Consider the following 21,886-nt stretch of genomic DNA (forward strand, 5'->3'; position numbering starts at 1 on the left):
ACTCTACCATTGATCAGCTGTTGTCGCGAGGGGGGAGACGGGGTGGGGCGGGATTCGTGTCGGTAATGACTTTTTTTCATGCGAAAAATATTTATAAGGTTTCAGTAACATATTTGTTGAATAAAAGAAAAAGTATTTTGACATATAATGGCTATGTGATTATCTAACCTCAATAACCTGGTTTAACGAGCCGATAAATATGCAAATGTCATTATCTACCAGTAACTACTTTCAAACTCCATGCATCAATGCTTTCTTCTCAATAAACTGTTGACTAATATTCCCAGTATGGCAACATAGGGTTTCCCCGTGTGTCAATAAGTGCAAGTCTTTAGGCACTATATGATACATGGGATGTCTAATGTATTCATACGCTGTTTCTTAATCTACTTCGCTGAGTGAAATTACAACTTAAACATAGAATATTTAACATTGTATGATAAAGAGATTTCATTAGCCTTCTGTAATCACAAAGTAAAATCGTATAGTTGGGGCACAGGTGGCCCAGTTGTCTTATGCACCACAGTTTGCTGTGCAAAGTTGTGTTCCTTCGGCACGCCAGAATCCTGTGATTGTGGGATCGAATCTTGGTTTGCCTCGATTATGTTTCTAGGTTTGTCAGCACCATACCCATGCTCATGGGTTTCACCAAAGTGGTAAACATCTGAGACCTGCATCACTTTGGGCTTTCCTCCCACATTAAGCTGACATGCTGCGACATAACTAGAATACTGTTCAAAGCGGCATTAACCCATCTCAATCACTCTCTGTAGTGAAATGCTTCATCCACTCCTATGGGGATTCCTGGCACTCTACATCATACACAACATGATCAACATCATCATATTTGCAACCTGGAGTTAGCCTTGTGAGCCTCAAACACAACAGCATATTAACAATGACACGTAATATTTACTTGCTGAGATTGATAGGCCCCCCATGTTGCCCCTCACAACATTCTTTTCCTGTTTCTCAGTTGAGATAATGACCCAAACAGTTCAATGAGACTAGAATGACACTAAGCTGTTTCCAGCAGGGCAAACACCCCACCCCTACAGAGCCTCCCAGCATGTTAATCCTTAGAAAGCAGATCAACTGACAAATGGCCCAACAGACTCTATCAACAAGTGGCTCGTCTTTCTTACAGCCCCCAGAGCATATATTTAATAAAACAATCACCACCTATCCAATCTCCTCCAAATCTCCTCCCAATCTCCGCTCCAGTTGTCTATACTCATCCCCTCCTCAGCTCTTGCAGCCCAAACTTACCTGCTATTATGCTGAAATTAATAGCCTGGAGGGCTCCTTAAACTTGAGGGTTCCTACGATTTGTTTATGATTTACCATATACCTAACCTCATATTTGAGACAATATGTCGACCCTCACATAACCTCATTTACATATCAGGGTTAAAAGTTCCTTGTATTGAGATCAATAAAACAATTATGATTACATAGGTTACATTATCATACCTCCATGTCAGATATTATTGGTCCACGTGATCTTGATAAAACACTGTGTAACCCGCCTTAGAGGGGAATAAATTTCTCAAGGGGGAATAAATCTCTTACACTCCGCCACGAGCAAATCAAGCTCCTTATGGATTTCTGAGATACAGAATAAATCCCTTATACCCCACTTCAGATCAAAAAGCTGCATGCTCTTTACATGTCAATGCAAGTCACATGACATAGCGCAAGCTAACCTCAGCAAAGTCAAACGGCTGTTTTCTATTAATTTTGAATTTGTTTGATTTCATTGACTATGTCATATAAAAAGATAAGATAAGACTTTATTATCCCATGGGAAATTCATATTGCACAGTTGATTAGCACCAGAATATGAAAAAAGAGAATATATGAAATTAAAATATGTACAATAGAAAATAAGACACTTACTAATTAATGACCACACGTAAAAACATGTAGAAAGTTGAACACTAATAATCATAGTGATGACAAGGGATGGTATTTTAAAGTATATCTATACAGTTTTTTAGACTAGCGTATGGTCAATGAAATCTTTAATTACACAATACATTTCTCCGTTCTTAAAATTCTTTTTCCTGACGTTGAAGAGTCCTCTTGATCGTTTTCTTTTTTCTGTATGTGCACAGAAATACTCCTTGTATATAGATGATGGTGGCCCTATACACAGTTCTCATGCGCAATAAAACATAGAACTTAAACATAGCACAAACAGAGCCACTGTACTGTATTTCTTTTGAACCCCACCCTGAAGAGCCTCATCACACGGTAATCTCCAGTGTACAGACAGACAAACAGACCAATGGTTAAACACACAGTCTACAAGTAACCAGAACAGAACCATTATACTGTATATCCTTTGAACCCCTCCCTGAAGAGCCTCATCACACAGTAATCTACAGTGTACGGACAGAGTAACAAACTGATCAATGGTTAAACACACAGTCTACAGGTACCATCGTTTGAAACCCACCCTGAAGAGCCTCATGACACGGTAATCTACAGTGTACAGACAATCGGATCAATGGTTAAACACACAGTCTATAAGTAACCAGGACAGAACCACTATATTGTATATCCTTTGAACCCCACCCTGAAGAGCCTCATGACACGGTAATCTACAGTGTACGGACAATCAGATCAATGGTTAAACACACAGTCTACAAGTAACCAGAACAGAACCACTATATTGTATATCCTTTGAGCCCCACCCTGAAGAGCCTCATGACACGGTAATCTACAGTGTACAGACAATCAGATCAATGGTTAAACACACAGTCTACAAGTAACCAGAACAGAACCACTATGTTGTATATCCTTTGAACCCCTCCCTGAAGAGCCTCATGACACTGTAATCTACAGTGTATAGGCAGACTCACAAACACATCAGTTGGTTAACATACACAGGCTACAGGTAACCAGAACAGAAACACTATATTGTATATCCTTTGAACCCCACCCTGAAGAGCCTCACGACATGGTAATCTACAGTGTACAGACAATCAGATCAGTGGTTAACCACACAGTCTACAGGTAACCAGAACAGAACCACTATACTGTATATCCTTTGAACCCCACCCTGAAGAGCCTCATGACACGGTAATCTACAGTGTATAGGCAGACTCACAAACACATCAGTTGGTTAACATACACAGGCTACAGGTAACCAGAACAGAAACACTATATTGTATATCCTTTGAACCCCACCCTGTAGAGCCTCACGACATGGTAATCTACAGTGTACAGACAATCAGATCAGTGGTTAAACACACAGTCTACAAGTAACCAGAATACTCTCTTGCTGATCTTAATGTTAGAACTTGTTAGGGCATTATTTCTCCCTTGAACTGCAGTTAGTATGGGCTTTGACCCACTCGACCCTATCACTCCCTGAGCAATACAAGTTGGTAATGTGTTCTACAAGGACACCCTCTGCTTGCAACTGTTGATCCAATCGTTTATGAGGTGGTGTGTGACAGGCTAGCCGTTGCATATAATGTAGCGAACATCTTGCCATCTATAAGGAATTGCAGGTTGTCGATGTGGAATGGTTCATCTCAAGTACAGGTCAACCTGTACTCTTCTGTGATTATCAGGGACGATGTCGTCTCCCTTGGGCCGGTGATGTCGTCTCCCTTGGGCCGGTGATGTCATGCTATTGTTCTTGATGTTGATTCTCAGCCAGCAATTCACTGGCCAAATTGAATGTGCATTTTGTGCAAGTAAAACTGAGGCAACTCTAGGTCATTATGCAAAATTATAGAGAGATTATATATCAACCATAACATGCTTTAAGTCTGAAGAATCGAATCTGTTGATTCTCAAAGTTGATTCTCAAAGTTGATTCTCGAAGTAGATTCTCGAAGTAGATTCTCGAAATTGATTCTCGAAGTAGATTCTCGAAGTAGATTCTCGAAGTAGATTCTCGAAATTGATTCTCGAAGTAGATTCTCGAAGTAGATTTCGAAGTTGATTCTCGATGTTGATTCTCGAAGTAGATTCTCGCAGTAGATTCTCTTGAAGTAGATTCTCGAAGTTGATTCTCAAAGTAGATTATTGAAGTAGATTATTGAAGTAGAATCAGCAACCGCTGAAGTGGAATCGGTGACTTCTGGATTCAACCGATTCAGCTGATTACAGATTGTCAATGTGGTCTTGGTCAACACGACATACTCTGTGATGTCACCGATGGATGATGGTATCAACATGTTGAGGCAATTCATGTTGAGTACAGGTTATCAGCTTGGAGAGAGTTTATCTCAAGCCTTGGTCAACCTTAGATATTCTATGATATTCAGTGCAGTGTATGCTGTCATCTACCCTTTATTGACACCAGTCAACTGATGGTCACATCGTGTTGACCCCTCATGGTCAAACAAGTCACCGACAGTTATGGATAAGCCAGCCAGTTTAAGGCAGTTTTCTTTGGCAGCCTCCTGATATGGGTCGTCTTCAAACGTTTTGGCTTGCGTACTGATTTTCATAACAGCAGAACAAACAAAGCACAAAATCCCCAACTTAATGTGATGATTACGGTATTCAACGTAATAAGTGCCCAGGGCGCTCTCAAAATTGGAAATATTATTTAGGGCTCTTATTAGAATTTTATTTTGGTGAAGAAAAGAGAGTTGAAAGATAAATTATGTGGTTTATGCTGACAGCTTGAAATGTTTATATACGACAGAGATATTTTTCCAGAATTTAATTGCCCAGAATTAAAGGTGCATATAACACAAGAGTGTGTATTATACGCGAATAAATAAGTCATGACAGAATGACCTTTCGCAAATTTTGACCGACCAATGAAATAACTGACAAGAAATTGACATTAGCCAATCATAAGGCAGCTTTCTCGAGCTTTACCACACTAGTTTCAAACAGGCGACTACGCTTCGAAACATATTTTGACGTATTCTCGATTAAAAAAAATTAAAACTGATAAGAAGAACATTCTAGAATGGCTTATAGATGGCCTAGATTGTATGGATATAATCATAAAACCTGTATCTGTCGTTCGGAATACCCCGTGTTAAATATTTTGTGGTTGCATGATTAGAAAACACATTCCGACTGTCACTTTCATGATCTGGTAAGCGACGCTCTGATTGGTTGGATGAAAGGTCGTCTGACGTGACCCTTAATGGGATGTCCTCAGATCTTTGTTTAGCGATAGCGAGAACTAAGATCAGATTTTAATGAGATTGATAAAAATAACATTATATTGTCATTACATGAGACATAGAATATCACCCGAGTGTCTTTTGATATCAAATATATCAACACGAGTGATGTAATTTTTTAATTGATTGTGACATCATAGTAACCAATGATGTCACAATGGTCTGCAATAGCTCCTGTGGGAACCAGTTTTGGATGATAAATGTCTATTAAGAACTTCCTCTAAGTCAGTCACAGTGACAATGCGTCGTAGTTCATGTTCTTCAAGTGTATTAGACATTAAAATGGCTGACACAATCAACTTGACAGGGGAGATTTCTGAAGTTGTCAATGAACCTTTTGTTTGTTTTTTTGTTGTTTAACGCAGCACTGAGCAATATTCCCGTTATATGACGAAGGTCTGTAAATAATCAAATGAACCTGTGACGATTGGGTGTTTTCATATTGTTTCTAGGATGGGTTGCAGCGGTGATATTTGATCACGGGCAAATAGTTCAAATATATCCAAAAATTAAAGTAAATGTCTAAATGCTTCTGTGTTTACAACATTTCAAGAATACAGTCTAAACATATGAATGTTAAAATGTGTCGTTCATATGCGTATGTCAGTTTCAATATCATATGACGGGTATCTTGTCCAGTAGAAAAGTTGTGTATCGTGTTAACTTCACATTAAAAACTATAAACAGAATGAACGTGAGGCCCTTCCTCCCAAGTATGATTATCATCCATTACATCGTCAACAACATAAACAACATAAATGGATGCCCTCTTGACAACGAGTCTTCTGGCCAGTGGGAGCTCCCGGTGTCAGCACCGATATGACCATGCTGTGCCCCACAATAAATACTCCTCCACTGACGACCTTACTGACAGACCAGCACCAGCTCTAGATTTGCTTAAACTTTGCGTTATCAGTGACACTGACAGTGTTGATGGGATGCTGGAGCTCACCTGCTGTGATTGTGCTGTGATTGTGCTGTGATTGTGCTGTGATTGTGCTGTGAATGAGCTGTGATTGTGCTGTGATTGTGCTGTGATTGTGCTGTGAATGAGCTGTGATTGTGCTGTGATTGTGCTGTGATTGTGCTGTGAATGAGCTGTGATTGTGCTGTGAATGAGCTGTGATTGTGCTGTGATTGTGCTGTGAATGAGCTGTGATTGTGCTGTGATTGTGCTGTGATTGTGCTGTGATTGTGCTGTGAATGAGCTGTGATTGTGCTGTGATTGTGCTGTGAATGAGCTGTGATTGTGCTGTGATTGTGCTGTGATTGTGCTGTGAATGAGCTGTGATTGTGCTGTGATTGTGCTGTGATTGTGCTGTGAATGAGCTGGGATTGTGAAAATAACCAATCTCATCATTTGGGTTAAGTTTCTGACCTTTGGAATAATTAATTGTTATTTGCTTTTAACATTTTTTATTTAATTATTTTTAATTATGTTAATAAGTTAAATAAATAAGTTCAATTTAATACCATAAGATGAAATTGAAGGTAATATGACATTGAGCTACAGTTCCATTTTCATATGTCAGCATAATAATTTCATAACAAATAATGGGTGTAAAAGAAATTGGTAAATTAAATTTGTAACAATGGTAAATATTTTAAAGGAAGCAAACATTTCAGGTCAGTGGCAGTGATTTGTTTACCAAGTGTTTTTTACTGAGCAGCAGGTTTAATGTAATCATATGCCCAGTTGAAACTTGATGAGTCATGGACTCATCTGTCTGCCTGCGCTGAAGACTTTGTAACTGCTTTCCAGTGGCATTTTCAGCTGGCAGAGAAAGTTTAGATAACTTGAAGTCCTTGAGCTACTTTTGCATGCTCGTGAAGGATTAATGTAGTTTCCTTACTGTGGCGCAATAGTGTATTTAACTATTTAAAAATGCTCCCATATGGTCGCCTATTTGCACCTTTGAGGTGAACCCCTGTCACTATAACTTGTTTGATAGGCATTACTTACCTGTCACTATCAAGATTAGCTTGGTCTTCAGCATCCCATGCTTGTTGTAACAGGTGACTAACAGGATCGGGTGGTCAGGCTGGGAGATGCATGTCATTGTATACATCTCAATTGCGTGGTTCGTTACTCGTGATATCAATAACTGGATTGTCTGGTCCAGACTCTTATTTACATCCGCCGTCATATAGCTGGAATATTGCCGAGTGCGGCGTGAAACCAACAAATGTGAAGTGAAGGTAGTTGTCATCATGATTGAGCGGTCAGAAGAAGACTGGGCTGGGCTGGCCACCTCCTCCTATTGTGTGTGGTCAGTGGACTGCTGACTGACCAGTGCCCTACGGACACGACGTGTAATTACACTCAAAAAGATAAGTTAGTTCCAGCAAAGATTCAGTGTTAGTGATTTCATTCACATTTCAAGGGTAATTTAACACTTAATCTGAGCTCAGCAGGAAGGAACGAAGTTTGCTACTCCTCCAATTTAGATGTGGCAGTTAACAGAAGTTGTAGATCTTGGTATATGATAGTGAGGAACTCTGTCATTCAGGACAGTTCTGTGGAAAGTAGTGTTTTTCAGGAGTCCTGTCAGTATCGGTGTTCGAAATAAAGGCCTGCCCAAGGCTCATGGCAGGAAGATCTCGTGTTGGACCCGTAGTTTCGAAGTTGTATGGGTCCTGGCCTGCAGTTAATTGACATGTCTATTTGTATTTCCATTTTGTCCCAGTAAGATGCACTGTTTTAATGAGGGCCTCAGGAGTTGAGTCAGGGTCTGCTACTTCGAGAGTCTGTGGGTCCTGCCGGCAGCCTGGCAATATCTCTTATTTCAAACACGGGTACTGACTTCAAACTGTCCCTTTGTAGAAGGTACCCACATCACCAAGGCCTATGTAAACCAGATCTCCTGTATTCAGATCCTGTACAAAACCACTCAAGTCGTTGAACACTATTTGTTATGGACCCAACAGTGAATACTTTAACTAGTAAGACGCTTCCACTCCCAGCAAGTGATCCCTCACTCTACCTTCAGTGGTAGAAACAAACATTTTAGTCCACTACTCCTTATAATGATAACATATAGCAAAACCCTTAAAAATGGAAAATTCCTACTAGTCCTTATGATACCTTCACTACTAATGCTGACCTTGGAAGGTAGTCTGTTATATAGACCCTGAAACAAATATATCCAATACAGCCCATGCAAGTCTATAATGTTTGGCAAGTCTAGATTACTGCAGTATGAAGAAAGTCTCTGGGCTCCTTTTTATTATATTTTATAACTATAATTTAACAACTGTTTTTTTGTGTGTAAAATATGTTCATTTCAGAGACAAGATGTTAGTCTACTTGGAAGGGTACTTGAGGTTTTCAGCCGGAACTGGAGCTGTGAAATCCTAATTATGGCCTGCAGTGATTTATGTGTGCACAGTAATTTGCAGTGCATGGTATAAGCCATTTCAGGTGACAGCCGTTGTGAGGGGAGCTATTACTGTGGCAAGGTGGATGGATGGCCTTCAGTTACAAGGTGCATGTGTCCAGATTGAGGCAGTGGTGTGATCTGGGTGTAAATTAGCTGAACAAGGTGTTAGGTATCAGTTGCTGGTATTGTCTGTCTCCTAGCCTTGCTCCAAGGCTGTACTGAATGATAAGTCCATGATGTATAGTAATTCTATCCCCACGATAGTCAAGTCTAGATAATCAGAGTTTAAGAATGCCAGTCTCTTACAGGGACAACTAGTTCTTAGCATTTATAAAATTTAGAAATTATGATTTCAGCTCATAATTATTGCCTTAGAGACTTGTGCAAGTCTATCTGTATCCCAGCTTAAAGAATTCATGAAGATTAAATGCAATTCAAGTCCAGAATGTTTTGGCAAGTCTAGATTGCCTCGGCTCTGTGGAAATTAAGCATTTTTCGTGGCTATATTTGGATTATACTTTTTGTTTTGTAGATATCTATTTTTAAATAAGATAACTTTATTTCTGGGACTAAATGTTGCTGGTTTGTTTGATGGATTTCCTTGTTGACTGACCATTGGTTACATGCATGGGAACTTCATTCTTAGTGTCTTTGGTGATATTGTTGATCAACTGTTACCAGTCATTAAACCTTCTCACTTGCTGCATCATCGGGGCGGTCGGGTAGCCTAGTGGTTAAAGCGTTGGCTTGTCACGCCGAAGACCCGGGTTCGATTCCCGACATGGGTACAATGTGTGAAGCCCATTTCTGGTGTCCCCCGCCGTGATATTGCTGGAATATTGCTAAAAGCGGCGTAAAACCATACTCACTCACTCACTTGCTGCATCGGAAGGATTTCTTTGGATACTTTTGGGTGGACAATAGGTTTCACTGCCCAATGCTTGTTTCTCTGTTATTTGGCAGACTGTGCCTGTCACAATTCCCTAATTTGACTTGTATCTTATATTCCCGTGTTTTTTTCAAGCAAACAATTGATTGGCCTTTGCATGTGTTTGTGATGGGTGTTACTTGTCGGGCAGGATACGCTCACCTCTTTGCAAACACCTGGTATCATCACTACTTGATCACTACATGCTTGTGTGTCGTCACACCCTGATGCTTAGCTATCAACCCCTGGATTGTCTGGTTCAGTGACCTCAAGACCACCCTGATGTTTGTTACGTGGATGTTCCTGACCGAACATAATCCACTCATGCATCCTTCCAGCTCTACTCAGCTGTTAAATGTTCTGATAACCGAATGATTAATTCTTCACAACTATCACCACCCAAGCTCCTTGAACAGATGATATGAGATATTAAACCTTTATCAATGTAGAGACAGAAAGTGGAGCATGTATCTGGTCCTGATACTCCAGCAGATAAACCCCCTCATCTGCCACCACGGGAGATAATCTGTATTACAGCGTAAGTCAAGTCTCTACAACAAATTAGTTGATGAAACAGATACTTCTTGAGAAGCCATAAATAAGACTGTACGGTCCACCCTAGGCTTGCTCCAATATATATGGAGCAACTTGGCCGCTTGACCCAAACCAGAGCCAAATATGAATCTGTTTGGTTTAGTAATCTCAGGTAGGTCCATGGATGTGTAGTCATTCTTTCCTCCTAATAGGCAAGTCTAGATATGTGGACAGTACTGTCTCTTATAGGGACAACTTGTTCTTATTATTTACATAATCTGGAACTTATGATTTAAACTAATAATTATTGCCTTTCATGGGGATGTAACTCTGTTGCCGTTGTTGATCAGCTGAAACTGTCTTGGACTGATAATGGCCTGATAGCCTTGCTCCAAGTCTATACTGAATTATAAGTCCATGGGTGTATAGTATTCTGTCTTTACAATAGGCAAGTCTAGATAAGTGGAAGGACGCTGTTCGTTTATAGGGACAACTTGTTCTTATTATTGGTATAATCTAGAAATTATGATTTAAACTAATGATTATTGCCTTAGAGACTTGTGCAAGTCTATCCGCCTGATTGCCCGCAACATGAAGGTGTTGGCATGGAATGGGATGAGGAAGGGTTCCATCCTAATCCAATCTAATTAGCAGGAGAGGCTGATCATCAGGTATCATCATGCTAGTTGTCGGATTCTGTTGGTGGAGAATTGATTGACTGACATTGATTGAGGTCGTTTGAGGCTACGGGAACTTTGTTATGTCTGTGTTTTGTTTGGAGGAACATTTCAGGGAAAACATCTTCGGAGTGTTTCCTTGTGGGTAATGCTTGGAGAACTAGCGTTAGGTTGTGACTGTTCTAGAGGGGAGATTGTTAGGTGTTTGTGCTTCAGAAGTGGAGTTAGGTCTTGACTGACTTTAGTAATTGCAGCACCCTGGGGATCTGGGTTAGAATTGGTCCTTAGCAGCTTTCGCTAAGCATTGTTAATGGATCAGGTGACGTGACTCAGTGATTTGGTTGATTGCGTGTCATCAGACGTGGATGCTGTGGATTGCTGCTCCTAATATCCATCATTGGTTGTCTGGTCCAGACTTACTTGTCTGGAGCTTGTCATGCTAGGCCTGGGATACAGTTTGTGAGGTATTATGTGATCAACAAACTGATTTGAGGAGGACAATTTTGGTGTAGAGTATCACTTGTAGAAATGTGGGCTTTTGTTCATTGATGCCTTCAGGGCTAACTGTTAAGGCAAGGGAATGTTTATCCCTTGACAGTCCAGCTTTAGAAGGGCCTAATGTTTTATTCTTCCTTTAAAGGCCTTCAAATTATAGAAAATACCTTAAAACCCTGAGCAGTATGTTTACCTACTAAACTGACTTACCCATGCCAAATGAAATAAAATATATTTAGCTACTGAAATATATTTTTTAATTTTCTTTTCAAATGACCCATGCGAAGTGGTAAGCAAAAATCTGTGGTATCACAGTTTAACTGTTTGTTTGAAGGGGAAACAGTTTAACTATTTGTTTGTTTGTTTGTTTGAAGGGTAAGCACCAGGGTGTTGATGGGACAGAGTTGTTTTTTAGGTAACTTGACAGTTATTGACTGTAAATGCCTTAAACTTGAGGTCAATTTATACATAAGGTGAGAGTCAATCACTTTTTGGAACTTGACAAGAACTCCTCTGCTGAGTAAAGCTATCAGTGTGATTTGTCAATAATGAGGACAGCGTTGTGATGTTGGAGCAGCGGATGCCTCACCTTCTGGAGGCCTCACCTTCGCTAACTCTCTCTGGGTAGCACTAATGAACACTGCTGGTACTCCAGTCATAATTAGCCTCAATAAGTCGCAGTGACACTCCTGCTGGACTGGTGATAGGGGAACTAGCTCACACTTTCAGCTTGGCCTAATTTGATAAATTGGCTTTTGGGAGCAGTGTATTTAGCAGGACTACCTTGTGCTGCCTTGAATAGACTAACATCTAGTCTCCGAAATGAACATATCATACAGATAAAAAAAAAAGTTTTTAAATTATATAAATTTAAATATAATAAAAAGGAGCCCAGAGACTCTCTTCATTTGAGATACTGCAGTAATCTGGACTTGCCAAACATTATAGACTTGCATGGGCTGTATTTGATATATTTGTTTCAGGGTCTGTAAGACAGACTACTGCCTTGGGAACAATCTGCTTTTGGGTAACAAATACAAGCAGAATAAGACTGAACCCAGTCCTGAGTATTTAAGTCTCTCAGGAACATCAGGGCGGTCGGGAAGCCTAGTGGTTTAAGCGTTCGCTCGTCATGGCGAGAACCTGGGTTCGATTCCCGACATGGGTACAATGTGTGAAGCCCATTTCTGGTGTCCCCCGCCGTGATATTGCTGGAATATTGCTGAAAGCGGAGTAAAACCATACTCACTCACTCTAAGGAACATCAGATAACCCTGTTGAAAATGTAGCTCACTCTGTAGCGTACAAGTCATTCATTGCATGTAACTTGGTCTTCACAACAAGAGAGCTTGGTCCATGACTTCAGCTCAATGAAGCAATTCAAGTTCAAAATAAGTCCTTGTGATAACCCTGATAATATAATCTGCACATTTGGGTCCCTAGACCTATAGCATCAGCCTCACGGAACCCAGGACCGCCTTCATTTCTAAGTCACAGCTGTTACTTCAGCCGAGGAAGCTGAGCTGGCACCAGCCTATTTGTTTAACCTAACATCCACTCAAAATGACGACCTCATACGACAACTTGGCCCAGCGGCTTTAAAGATATGGACTTTTCTGGCATGTCTTAGTCTGTCAAACACTCTGAAAAAAATATATCCAATAAAGCCCATGCAAGTCTATAATATTTGGCAAGTCTAGATAAATGTGAAAAGTCTCTGGTCTCCTTTTTATTATATATTTGACTATAATTTAACTACTGTTTTTTTTCTGTAAAATAGTTCATTTCAGAGACTTGATGTTAGTCTAGGGATGCCTGTCAGTTCAGAGTAGTGGAGATCTGGTGTCTGACATTTATGACCATGGTGCTGTTTGGAGGGGCATGTTTCTTGAAGTTAGGTTTACGCTTGGCTAAGCCATCTTGCCCAGGTGATCTCGTCAGTCATCATCTCCCTGGAGTTGTCCTGAACAGTGCATGCTGCTTCATCAGAGGTGTGGGAGGCGCGTGGTCTGAACAGTGCATGCTGCTTCATCAGAGGTGTGGGAGGCGCGTGGTCTGAACAGTGCATGCTGCTTCATCAGAGGTGTGGGAGGCGCGTGGTCTGAACAGTGCATGCTGCTTCATCAGAGGTGTGGGAGGCGCGTGGTCTGAACAGTGCATGCTGCTTCATCAGAGGTGTGGGAGGCGCGTGGTCTGAACAGTGGAATCTACTGTGCAGAGTTGCATCTCTTAGTTGTGCCTGGATCTGCTGGTTGTGGGTCTAGATCCCAGATTAGTCCATAGCTAACTTCTGATTTATAAAAAAAATTAATTTTGTATGAAATTCTAAATCATTATCTGTTTGCAAACCTTTCCTTTAGATGTTTGTGAAGCATGTTTGGAGACTGTTATTAAGATTTCATCTTTACTTGGGGGTAGAATTATTAATTATGATTTTGAAGTACTGTACAAGACTTAAATTTGGATTTGATGACTTCAAAAACGAGGTTTCACAAACTAGACATGTAACAATGGTTATGAAAGTTGTGTGTTTCTCGGTGAGATATTTGACTTGATACAATCAGGCCATATGTCATGAGAAGTATGAAAGAGCAGTGTTTATTTTGTATTTGTCTCTTGAATATTCAATATTTTCAAATGGGGTGCATACAAAATACGCATCACTTAGACTTAAAACTAGTTCTGTGAAATTTACTTTTTGCTAAACTAATTTTCCAACCTATTTTGACAAACTTGTTACAGTGCAGTGCTATGATTAAATTATAATTGGATTCAATGAATCAGAGGTGTAGTCACAGGGTAGTGTGGGAGAATTCTAAGAGGAAGCAGCAACATGGGGATCAGGTCATTTACTCGTGTTTGCATCATGAATATTCCACCATAGATCCCTAACTCATCACAGAGAGCAAGATGCAAGGGCTGTGTTGACCTGGACCAGGTTCGAGGCTCCCAGAGGCTCCCCAGACTCCAGGAATGGGGCTCGGTCCTATTGATTTATGCCTGTTCTCCACAGCTATCAACACACTTGGCACACTGACAGGGAGGTGACCGCTGGTTTATTGGCCATTGTTGCTGACCGGTCCGAGTCATCTGGACAGTGATGTCAGACTGGGTGGTTGTGGCTGACATACAGTTGTGAGCTATTCCTCAAGGATGATAGATATTATGTGTGAAGATTCTGTGAACTGAATTCCCTTGCTGTGGATTAATCTCATAGAGGATTATTAAACATGGCTTGTCAGTTCACTTCCACAGGACCATCGGATATGTTCGTGTTTGTGAAAGTTTGGATGGAGTTGCTAAACAGCGTATAGATGCTAGATACCTTCTCAAAGGAATGCTTGTTTCTACTACTCCATGGTCAACACTAGGGGGATAGACTTTCTCATTGTTAGACAACCATTTCTTTATCTTTAAAATCTTATATGATAGTTATTGTTTGGTATGGAGAATTCTTTATCTAGTGTTTTACTGGTCATGTCAAAACTCAATCTGGTAAACGTTGGTGGTAGGTAATATTTATGTTCTGACTTTTGACTTCTTTGGTGGCAGAGACTGGAGGTTAGAGACACAATTAAGTGGCCCATGGGTCCCCTGTGCTGTTATCAGCATTAGTTGCCAGGGTTTTTGGCTTGATGGTTTGAGCATTGACAACTGTGCAATAACAGTGCCCCAGCTGAGATGCAGAGGAGATAATTGGTACATGTGCTGGCTCCAGAGGAGATAATTGGTATATGTGCTGGCTCCTGGCTCCAGACTATAGGCACATATTGGGTTGTGATGCTTGAAATGCTTAATAAGGAAAGACCAATATGCAGCCAGCTTCACCAGTGCATATGGTGGACTTCTGCGTTGGATTTAATCTCGACTTCTTTATTCGGAAGTGCTTGTGACCTTGATATTAAACCATCACTCGTGAGGGATTCCATAACATTGAGTGCATATTGGATAACTCTCCAACACGTTTATTGAATTCTTCATGGAGCAGTAAATCATGAGTCGGATTCCGAGCAGTGTTGAGTATGTAGCCATGCATCCCCCTCAGTCAGCCATGTGTCTGCAGGATCTGAGTAGAGCCATACAGTTGGATGTGATGGGATACTGGAATGTGTTTTCACATCTGCATGACTGAAAACCTTTTATAAGTGCAGCATCAGAAGATCAAACAAATGATGTGTTTCTGTTTATTCTAGAAACAAATGATTGTGTTTCTGTATATATTTGAAACCTAATGAATGTGTTTTCAATGGACTGGAAGACAGAGTTTTCAGTGTGGCAGCATGTCAGCGTTAGAAATTGGCACTAGTCCTATAGTCCTTGCCAAACTTACCCATTGTTAAACAATCATAAGGACTTGTAGAAAATTGCCCTTTTTAAGGGTTTTTCTATATGTTATCATCCTAAGGACTAGTACACAAAAACTGTCTTCAATGGGCTGGAAGCCGTCATATAACTGGAATATTGCTGAGTGCGGCATTAACCAACAAACAAACAAACAAACAACAAACAATGGACTGGGTGACGGAGTTTTCAGTGTGGCAGCTTGTTTATGCTGATTCTGTTTGACTGCGGAGTTGTCTATCTTTTTGTACCAGGATGTTATGCATCATCGGCCATTTTCTGCCACATGTTGGTGCATAATCAGAATTTTTACCAAGGCGTCCATCACAGAGCTGTCTCCTGCCATAGACCTGCCAACGCAGATATTCTGTGGAACCAGACGCTGCACTTAGGTTTGTCTTGCTGCCAGAGCAAATAGTCATCATCACTCTTGAAGATATTCTAGACTTCGATAGTCACACGATTTGTAGAAAATAGACAGGCTGCTAATTGAAGGATAGATCCTCGTTACATGTACCGAACTCGGAGTTCATCAGAGACAGCAGTAATCTTCAGGAAGCCAGATAACGAAGATGTGTCTGTGAATGGACAAGCATTCTCTGTGATCAGAAGGACATTGTATTATTGATTAGCTTCACAAACATCAAAGACTTGTGTCCATCTTGGTTTAATCCTGTGTATCTTGCTGTGATGATGTTGACATGTGATTGACCAGTGATGATGGAGAATGACAGGCAGTGTTTCTTGAAGTCTTTTGAATGAAAACATTCAGTCTGGTGGAGCAGTGTTGATCAACTGTAAACACTGAGTACAAGGGAGTATTGACTTTGAAGATTTCTAGATAATTGACACACTGACAGATAGAAAAATGTATCGTGATATTGAATGACTTATTAGAAACATTAATACATTTTCTAGAGTTGTGGATGAGATATATTATGTGGTGATGTTGTGCTGCCATTGTTGTGGCAATTCTTGAATTAGTCAGACATTTTACTCACATGATGCTGCAAACTAGGAAGCAATTTTGAATAAGTCCGGAAGTTTTTCTTTGAGGACGGTGAACCTAGTGACCTGGTGACACCCTGTCAAACACAACAAAACCCACCATAGGGCAGCTATTGTACCCATGATGCCTCATTCTTGCCGTCTGCTACTCACAGGTGCTCACAGTTACAAACATATGTTTCCTTAGCTGACAGAGTGCCAGCAGCCAAAAATAAACCAGGATCACTCTTCAGCCTGGGAGATTGTTTTGTGTGAAGGAATTCTGAAGAAGATCGGAGGAGGCAGGGCATCGGCATTTGTTTCTTGGAGGGGTATTGGAGCACATTTTGGATTTTGTCTTTGTTGGATGACCATTGTCTTTGTTACCTGGTGAGATGTGAAAGTCCATGGTCCTAGTTGATGGCGTCATCTACAGATTCGCCAAACACGCTTCGACAGCTGAGGGCAAAGGCGATTTGGCTAGGTGAGTGTGGATGGCTGCGAGTTGCAGATGACTACCTAGATTTAAGTAGCTACCTTGTAGGCCAGGGAAGAGAAGTCAAGGAGGAGACATGTTAAGCTTGTTCCAATATTTGATTTCCAGTCGAAGGTCTTTCTGCATGACCTTCAACTCTGACATATCTTGAATATATTTTACTATTCATGGTGCAAGTTTTTTTTGTCTGAATGTAAGTTTTGGTCATATTTTACTATTCATGGTGCAAGTTTTTTTTGTCTGAATGTAAGTTTTGGTCATATTTTACATAAACACTTACAGTCTTGTTAAGATTTTTTTTCATTCGCAAAATTGTCAAAGTATTTCAATACAAAACTTTGACATGATTGACAAGAGAAACCTTTTTGAATTTGTTATTCTTATTAATGTGTCAGTAATGTTGAAACTGGTGAAATGATATCACAACAAATGATATGCTCAGTGACAGTTTCTCCAGGAATACCTCGTTATAGATGGTGTTGGTCAATTGTACTACAACAACACGAAACTTAGCAGCCTCTATTAGGCATTGTGCTATCTGCCTACTCAGGCGAGGTCCATGAGAATTCTAGGCAAAGCAGTGTGTGAATGTTGTGGGTGGGTGGTTAAGTGATTTACGTTTAGATAACTGTTTTGACATTTATATGTACATGTATGTATTATCAACATTTATAAATTCATATCTAATAGTGTATCTGTGTAATTATTTTTTCGAGAACTGTTAGATTTTGTAATGGAATAATTTGTTTGTTGTGTTGATAAGATAATTTGTTGAATCAGAATGATAATTTGTTGAATCAGAATGATTTATAATTCAGGTTTGAAAAGATATGTTTTTTAACAATTGTGTTCAGTTGATAAACAGTAAAAAAAAATTAAATTTTGAATTTTGTTTATTTATCATTTTGTTTGATGTGACAATTTGAAAAAAATCATCAGTCTCATCAACTGCACATACTCTCTGGCTAATTTTAAACAGAATATCGTCGGTTTGCAAATTTTTTTGTTACTTTTTAATATTCATATTTATTGTAGACATGAACTGGATTATCATGAACTGATAATACACATAGATGTTGCTTTCCTGTTTATTTCACAATTTCGGAAAGATCCAGCAAATTAGTGAAGAGAATTGTCACCCTTAGCTATGCCAGGATCAACTGGTTTGGTTAAATTTGTGTCCATTGTGTTCTATGTCCTGTGATACTTTATACAAGGTCATTGGTGCCACAGTTGTGGTCATCATCTGTTATTTCTGCTGACATGCAATGATTCTGGTGCTGATATACTTGTCAACTTGTCAACTTGTCAATGCAGTATCACAACTTACTAGACTAGTGTCTAAACCCATGATTGTTAACAATATGAGCAGAGATTTATATACTGGTCAACCTGTGGGGATACCCGGGGATTCAGGGGGATTCTGGTTTAGAATAGCTCCCCAGCAACCCATGCTGGTTGTAAGAGGTGAAGGGGCGGTCGGGTAGCCTAGTGGTTAAAGCGTTCGCTCGTCACGCCGAAGACCCGGGTTCGATTCCCGACATGGGTACAATGTGTGAAGCCCATTTCTGGTGTCCCCCGCCGTGATATTGCTGGAATATTGCTTAAAGCAGCGTAAAACAATACTCACTCACTGTAAGAGGTGACTTAATGGATCAGGTGGTCAGGCTTGGTGACTTGGTGGATTGCATGTCAATGTACCCCGACAGTGTTAGATGTTTCTCATAATATCCATCACTGGTTTGTCTGGTCCAGACTTGATAATACAGGTCATCATGAAACTGGAATATCGCAGTGTGCTGCGTTAAACAGGAGGCAAAGAGGAACTGGGTATTGTTGTACAAGACACCTTCAGCGCTAAGACTCTCGTTAAGTCCATGTTAAGGTATGGGAGTTATGGTCACTTTAGCGCTAAGATGACTTTGTACAACGGCATCCTTGTTAGTAGCCAGGCTCTCAGCTGTCAACTTGGAGTGGGGAGCCTCATAAAAAAATCATTTTGGAAAATGTGAGGTTGAGTGTGTTCTTTTGTGGAGACATTTCACAGTACATGTGCTGTCACTCTTGTGATCATCCACGTATTACAGCTGTCACTGTGGGTGATAAATGTCTGTATCACCGGTCACGCTTGGTGCGACAACACTCACAACATTGTGTAACAACAACAGACACAACAACACCCAGCAGGGCAGCTGCATCTCATAACAGTATCTTTCTTTCTAGTGAAAAGATTTTGAATTTTTGAAATTCCTACTTGTCTGTAATGTTTTATAATTGAGACAAGGTTTATATATGGATTGAGACAGTATACTGGAATATTTATACAGGGTGTTCTCAACTCAAGGCTTTCTTTCTTTCTTTTTAATGCAGATTGCACTAAAATTATTAATCAATAACATTAGTGAATTGTTGTTGATGTGAGGTTAACTGTGCTATTTATTTTGACATTCTTTTGAATTATGAATATGACTCATATGTAAATATTTTCGATGATGATACCATAATGATGACAATGACAATGATGATGATGATGACAACGATGACGATGACGATGATGATGATGATGATGATGATGATGATGATGATTATAACCTAGTCAGGCCCTTAACCATATACAGATCAATGACAATTGGTGGGAATTATGTTATGATGATGATTATGAACATTTTGAAGAATGTAGAAATAAGAATATGTTTAATTTTATTACACTTCCAATAGAAATATAACCAGAATAGTGTTCCATGGGTGGAGTGTCATGTGATCCATGAAATGTACGTGTGTCAGTTATTAGTCATCTTGCAACCAATTTCCTCGTCTAAACATCTGTGTTTGTGACCCACCCTAAACAGAACATGGACTCATTAAGCTTATGATGCAAGTTCTGGAGCTGACTGGCCATTCTCAGGGGCTATAAATGTTCTCTGCACAGTCCTTTTATTAGGTATGTTCTCTACACAGCGCTTTGATCAGGGATGTTCTCTACACCGTGCTTTGATCAGGGATGTTCTCTGCACCGTGTTTTGATCAGGGAGGTTCTCTACACCCTTCTTTGATCGGGGATGTTCCCTACACCCTGCTCTGATCAGGGAGGTTCTCTACACCCTGCTTTGATCGGGGATGTTCTCTACACCCTGCTTTGATCAAGGAGGTTCTCTACACCCTGCTTTGATCGGGGATGTGCTCTACACCCTGCTTTGATCAGGGAGGTTCTCTACACCCTGCTTTGATCGGGGATGTTCTCTACACCCTGCTTTGATCAGGGAGGTTCTCTACACCCTGCTTTGATTGGGGATGTTCTCTACACCCTGCTTTGATCAAGGAGGTTCCCTACACCCTGCTTTGATCGGGGATGTTCTCTGCATAAGGCTTCGATCAGGGATGTTTTGCACCCTGCTTTGATCAGGGATGGTCTCTATACAATGCATTGATCGGAGATGTTCTTTTTACAATGCTTTGATCGGGGATCTTTTCTGCATGGCACTTTGATCAGGGATGTTCTCTGCACAGAGCTTTGATCGGAGGATGTTCTCTGAACAACACTTTGATCAGGGATGTTCTCTGCATAAGGCTTTCATCAGGGATGGTTTGTCTCTCCATAACACTTTGATCAGAGATATGTTCCATGCACAACACTCTGCATGATGCTTTGTAAAAATAATCAAGTCTGGACCAGACAATCCAGTGACTGACATCATGAACATCGATTTACACAATTGGGATGCGATGACATTTCTCAACCAAGTCAACAAGCCTGACCACCTGGCCACCCCGTTTGTCGCCTCTACCTACAAGCAAGGTCATTTCTGACCCGGATCATCACATGGTCTCTCTAAACGTTGCCTTGCACCCTGATTCTACCACCAAGTAGGGGCACAGGGGAATGTTTCACCACAATCACTGGAGCATTCTGCTACAGCAGCGAGGGCCCCACCTGGGCTGCAGAGCTGCACGATGGTCAATACTTCTCCTGGGTGGTGGTCGAGGAGGAACAGGTGCCCCTTGCCTCGGAAATATATACTTTCGTTATTTCTGGACAATATCTCGAGGAGCTGTATGTATATAGATGCCTTGTAGTTTGTGTCAAGTGACGCAGTGAAATTGGAAGCTTTCGAAACATAGTGGACTGTTTGTAAACTAGTCTTGCTTAAGGAGATTCAATCAGTTTGATATGAGTAGTCACTTGGGGAGATTGTGTTGGGAGTTTGTATTTGGTCACATAGCCTTGTTCAGCTTATTATGTAGTTAATCAATGAGATCTAATGATGATGAATATTCATTAGACAGAAACTATGTTTTGAAATCATCTTTGTTCATGTGAAGTCGTCATAACTTGATCTGTGCAGAGTTCCGTCGCTTTGGCATGCCAGAATCCTAGGATCACCCTGATTCTACGTTTATCAGCACCATACCATGTTCGTGAGGTAAATGTCTAAGGCCTGCATCACGTTGAGTTTTACTCCCACATTAAACTGACATCCTGTGAAATATTGTTCGAAGCAGCTTAAAACCAAATTCACTCACTCATTCATAACTGGACTAGTTTCCGAGCATGAAAATTCTCCTCTACCCAAATATCCTTACATTCAAAACTGAAAACATTTCATGGCAATAATAAATGCAGTGTAAAAAATTGTAGCACCAAACAATCCGTACTTGTGTCAAACAAGGAATTGTTTTCAAACACGCCGATCTGTCACTGCCGATGCACAACAATAACAAGTTTGTGTGATGAATCAATACATCTGCTCGCAATGTCCCCTACAACAACATAATTGGCTTGGTATTTTATGTCAATACTCATCAACATGATCATATCACACTAATCAAAGTCGCATCATCATCATCATCATCATCATCATCATCATCATCACCACCACCAT

The 21,886-nt window shown here is 40.4% G+C and overlaps 1 protein-coding gene and 1 long non-coding RNA gene across 8 annotated transcripts in view; one reads left to right on the top strand and one right to left on the bottom strand.

Moving 5' to 3' along the window:
- The window catches only part of LOC124115168, a 144,442-nt gene that overhangs the window by 41,405 nt on the left and 81,151 nt on the right, over window positions 1-21,886 (top strand). For 6 of the 7 annotated variants that reach the window (XM_046476048.2, XM_046476052.2, XM_046476054.2 and 3 more), the window contains exon 1: window positions 16,797-16,994. The exons of the other annotated variant lie outside the window; for it this stretch is intronic. In XM_046476048.2, the coding sequence (XP_046332004.2) occupies window positions 16,931-16,994 (64 nt within the window). In that variant the 5' untranslated portion in view covers window positions 16,797-16,930. Of the gene's footprint in view, window positions 1-16,796; window positions 16,995-21,886 lie in introns of those variants that run through there. 7 annotated transcript variants of the gene reach the window in all.
- LOC125378588 lies at window positions 15,353-16,664 on the bottom strand. Its single transcript, XR_007220331.1, has 2 exons — window positions 16,525-16,664; window positions 15,353-16,318 (listed from the first exon to the last, which is right to left on the bottom strand). It is a non-coding gene; the product is annotated as an uncharacterized LOC125378588 (long non-coding RNA).

This window comes from Haliotis rufescens, unplaced genomic scaffold (assembly GCF_023055435.1).
Source record: "Haliotis rufescens isolate VD_foot unplaced genomic scaffold, xgHalRufe1.0.p SCAF_13, whole genome shotgun sequence".
Lineage (NCBI taxonomy): Eukaryota > Metazoa > Mollusca > Gastropoda > Lepetellida > Haliotidae > Haliotis > Haliotis rufescens.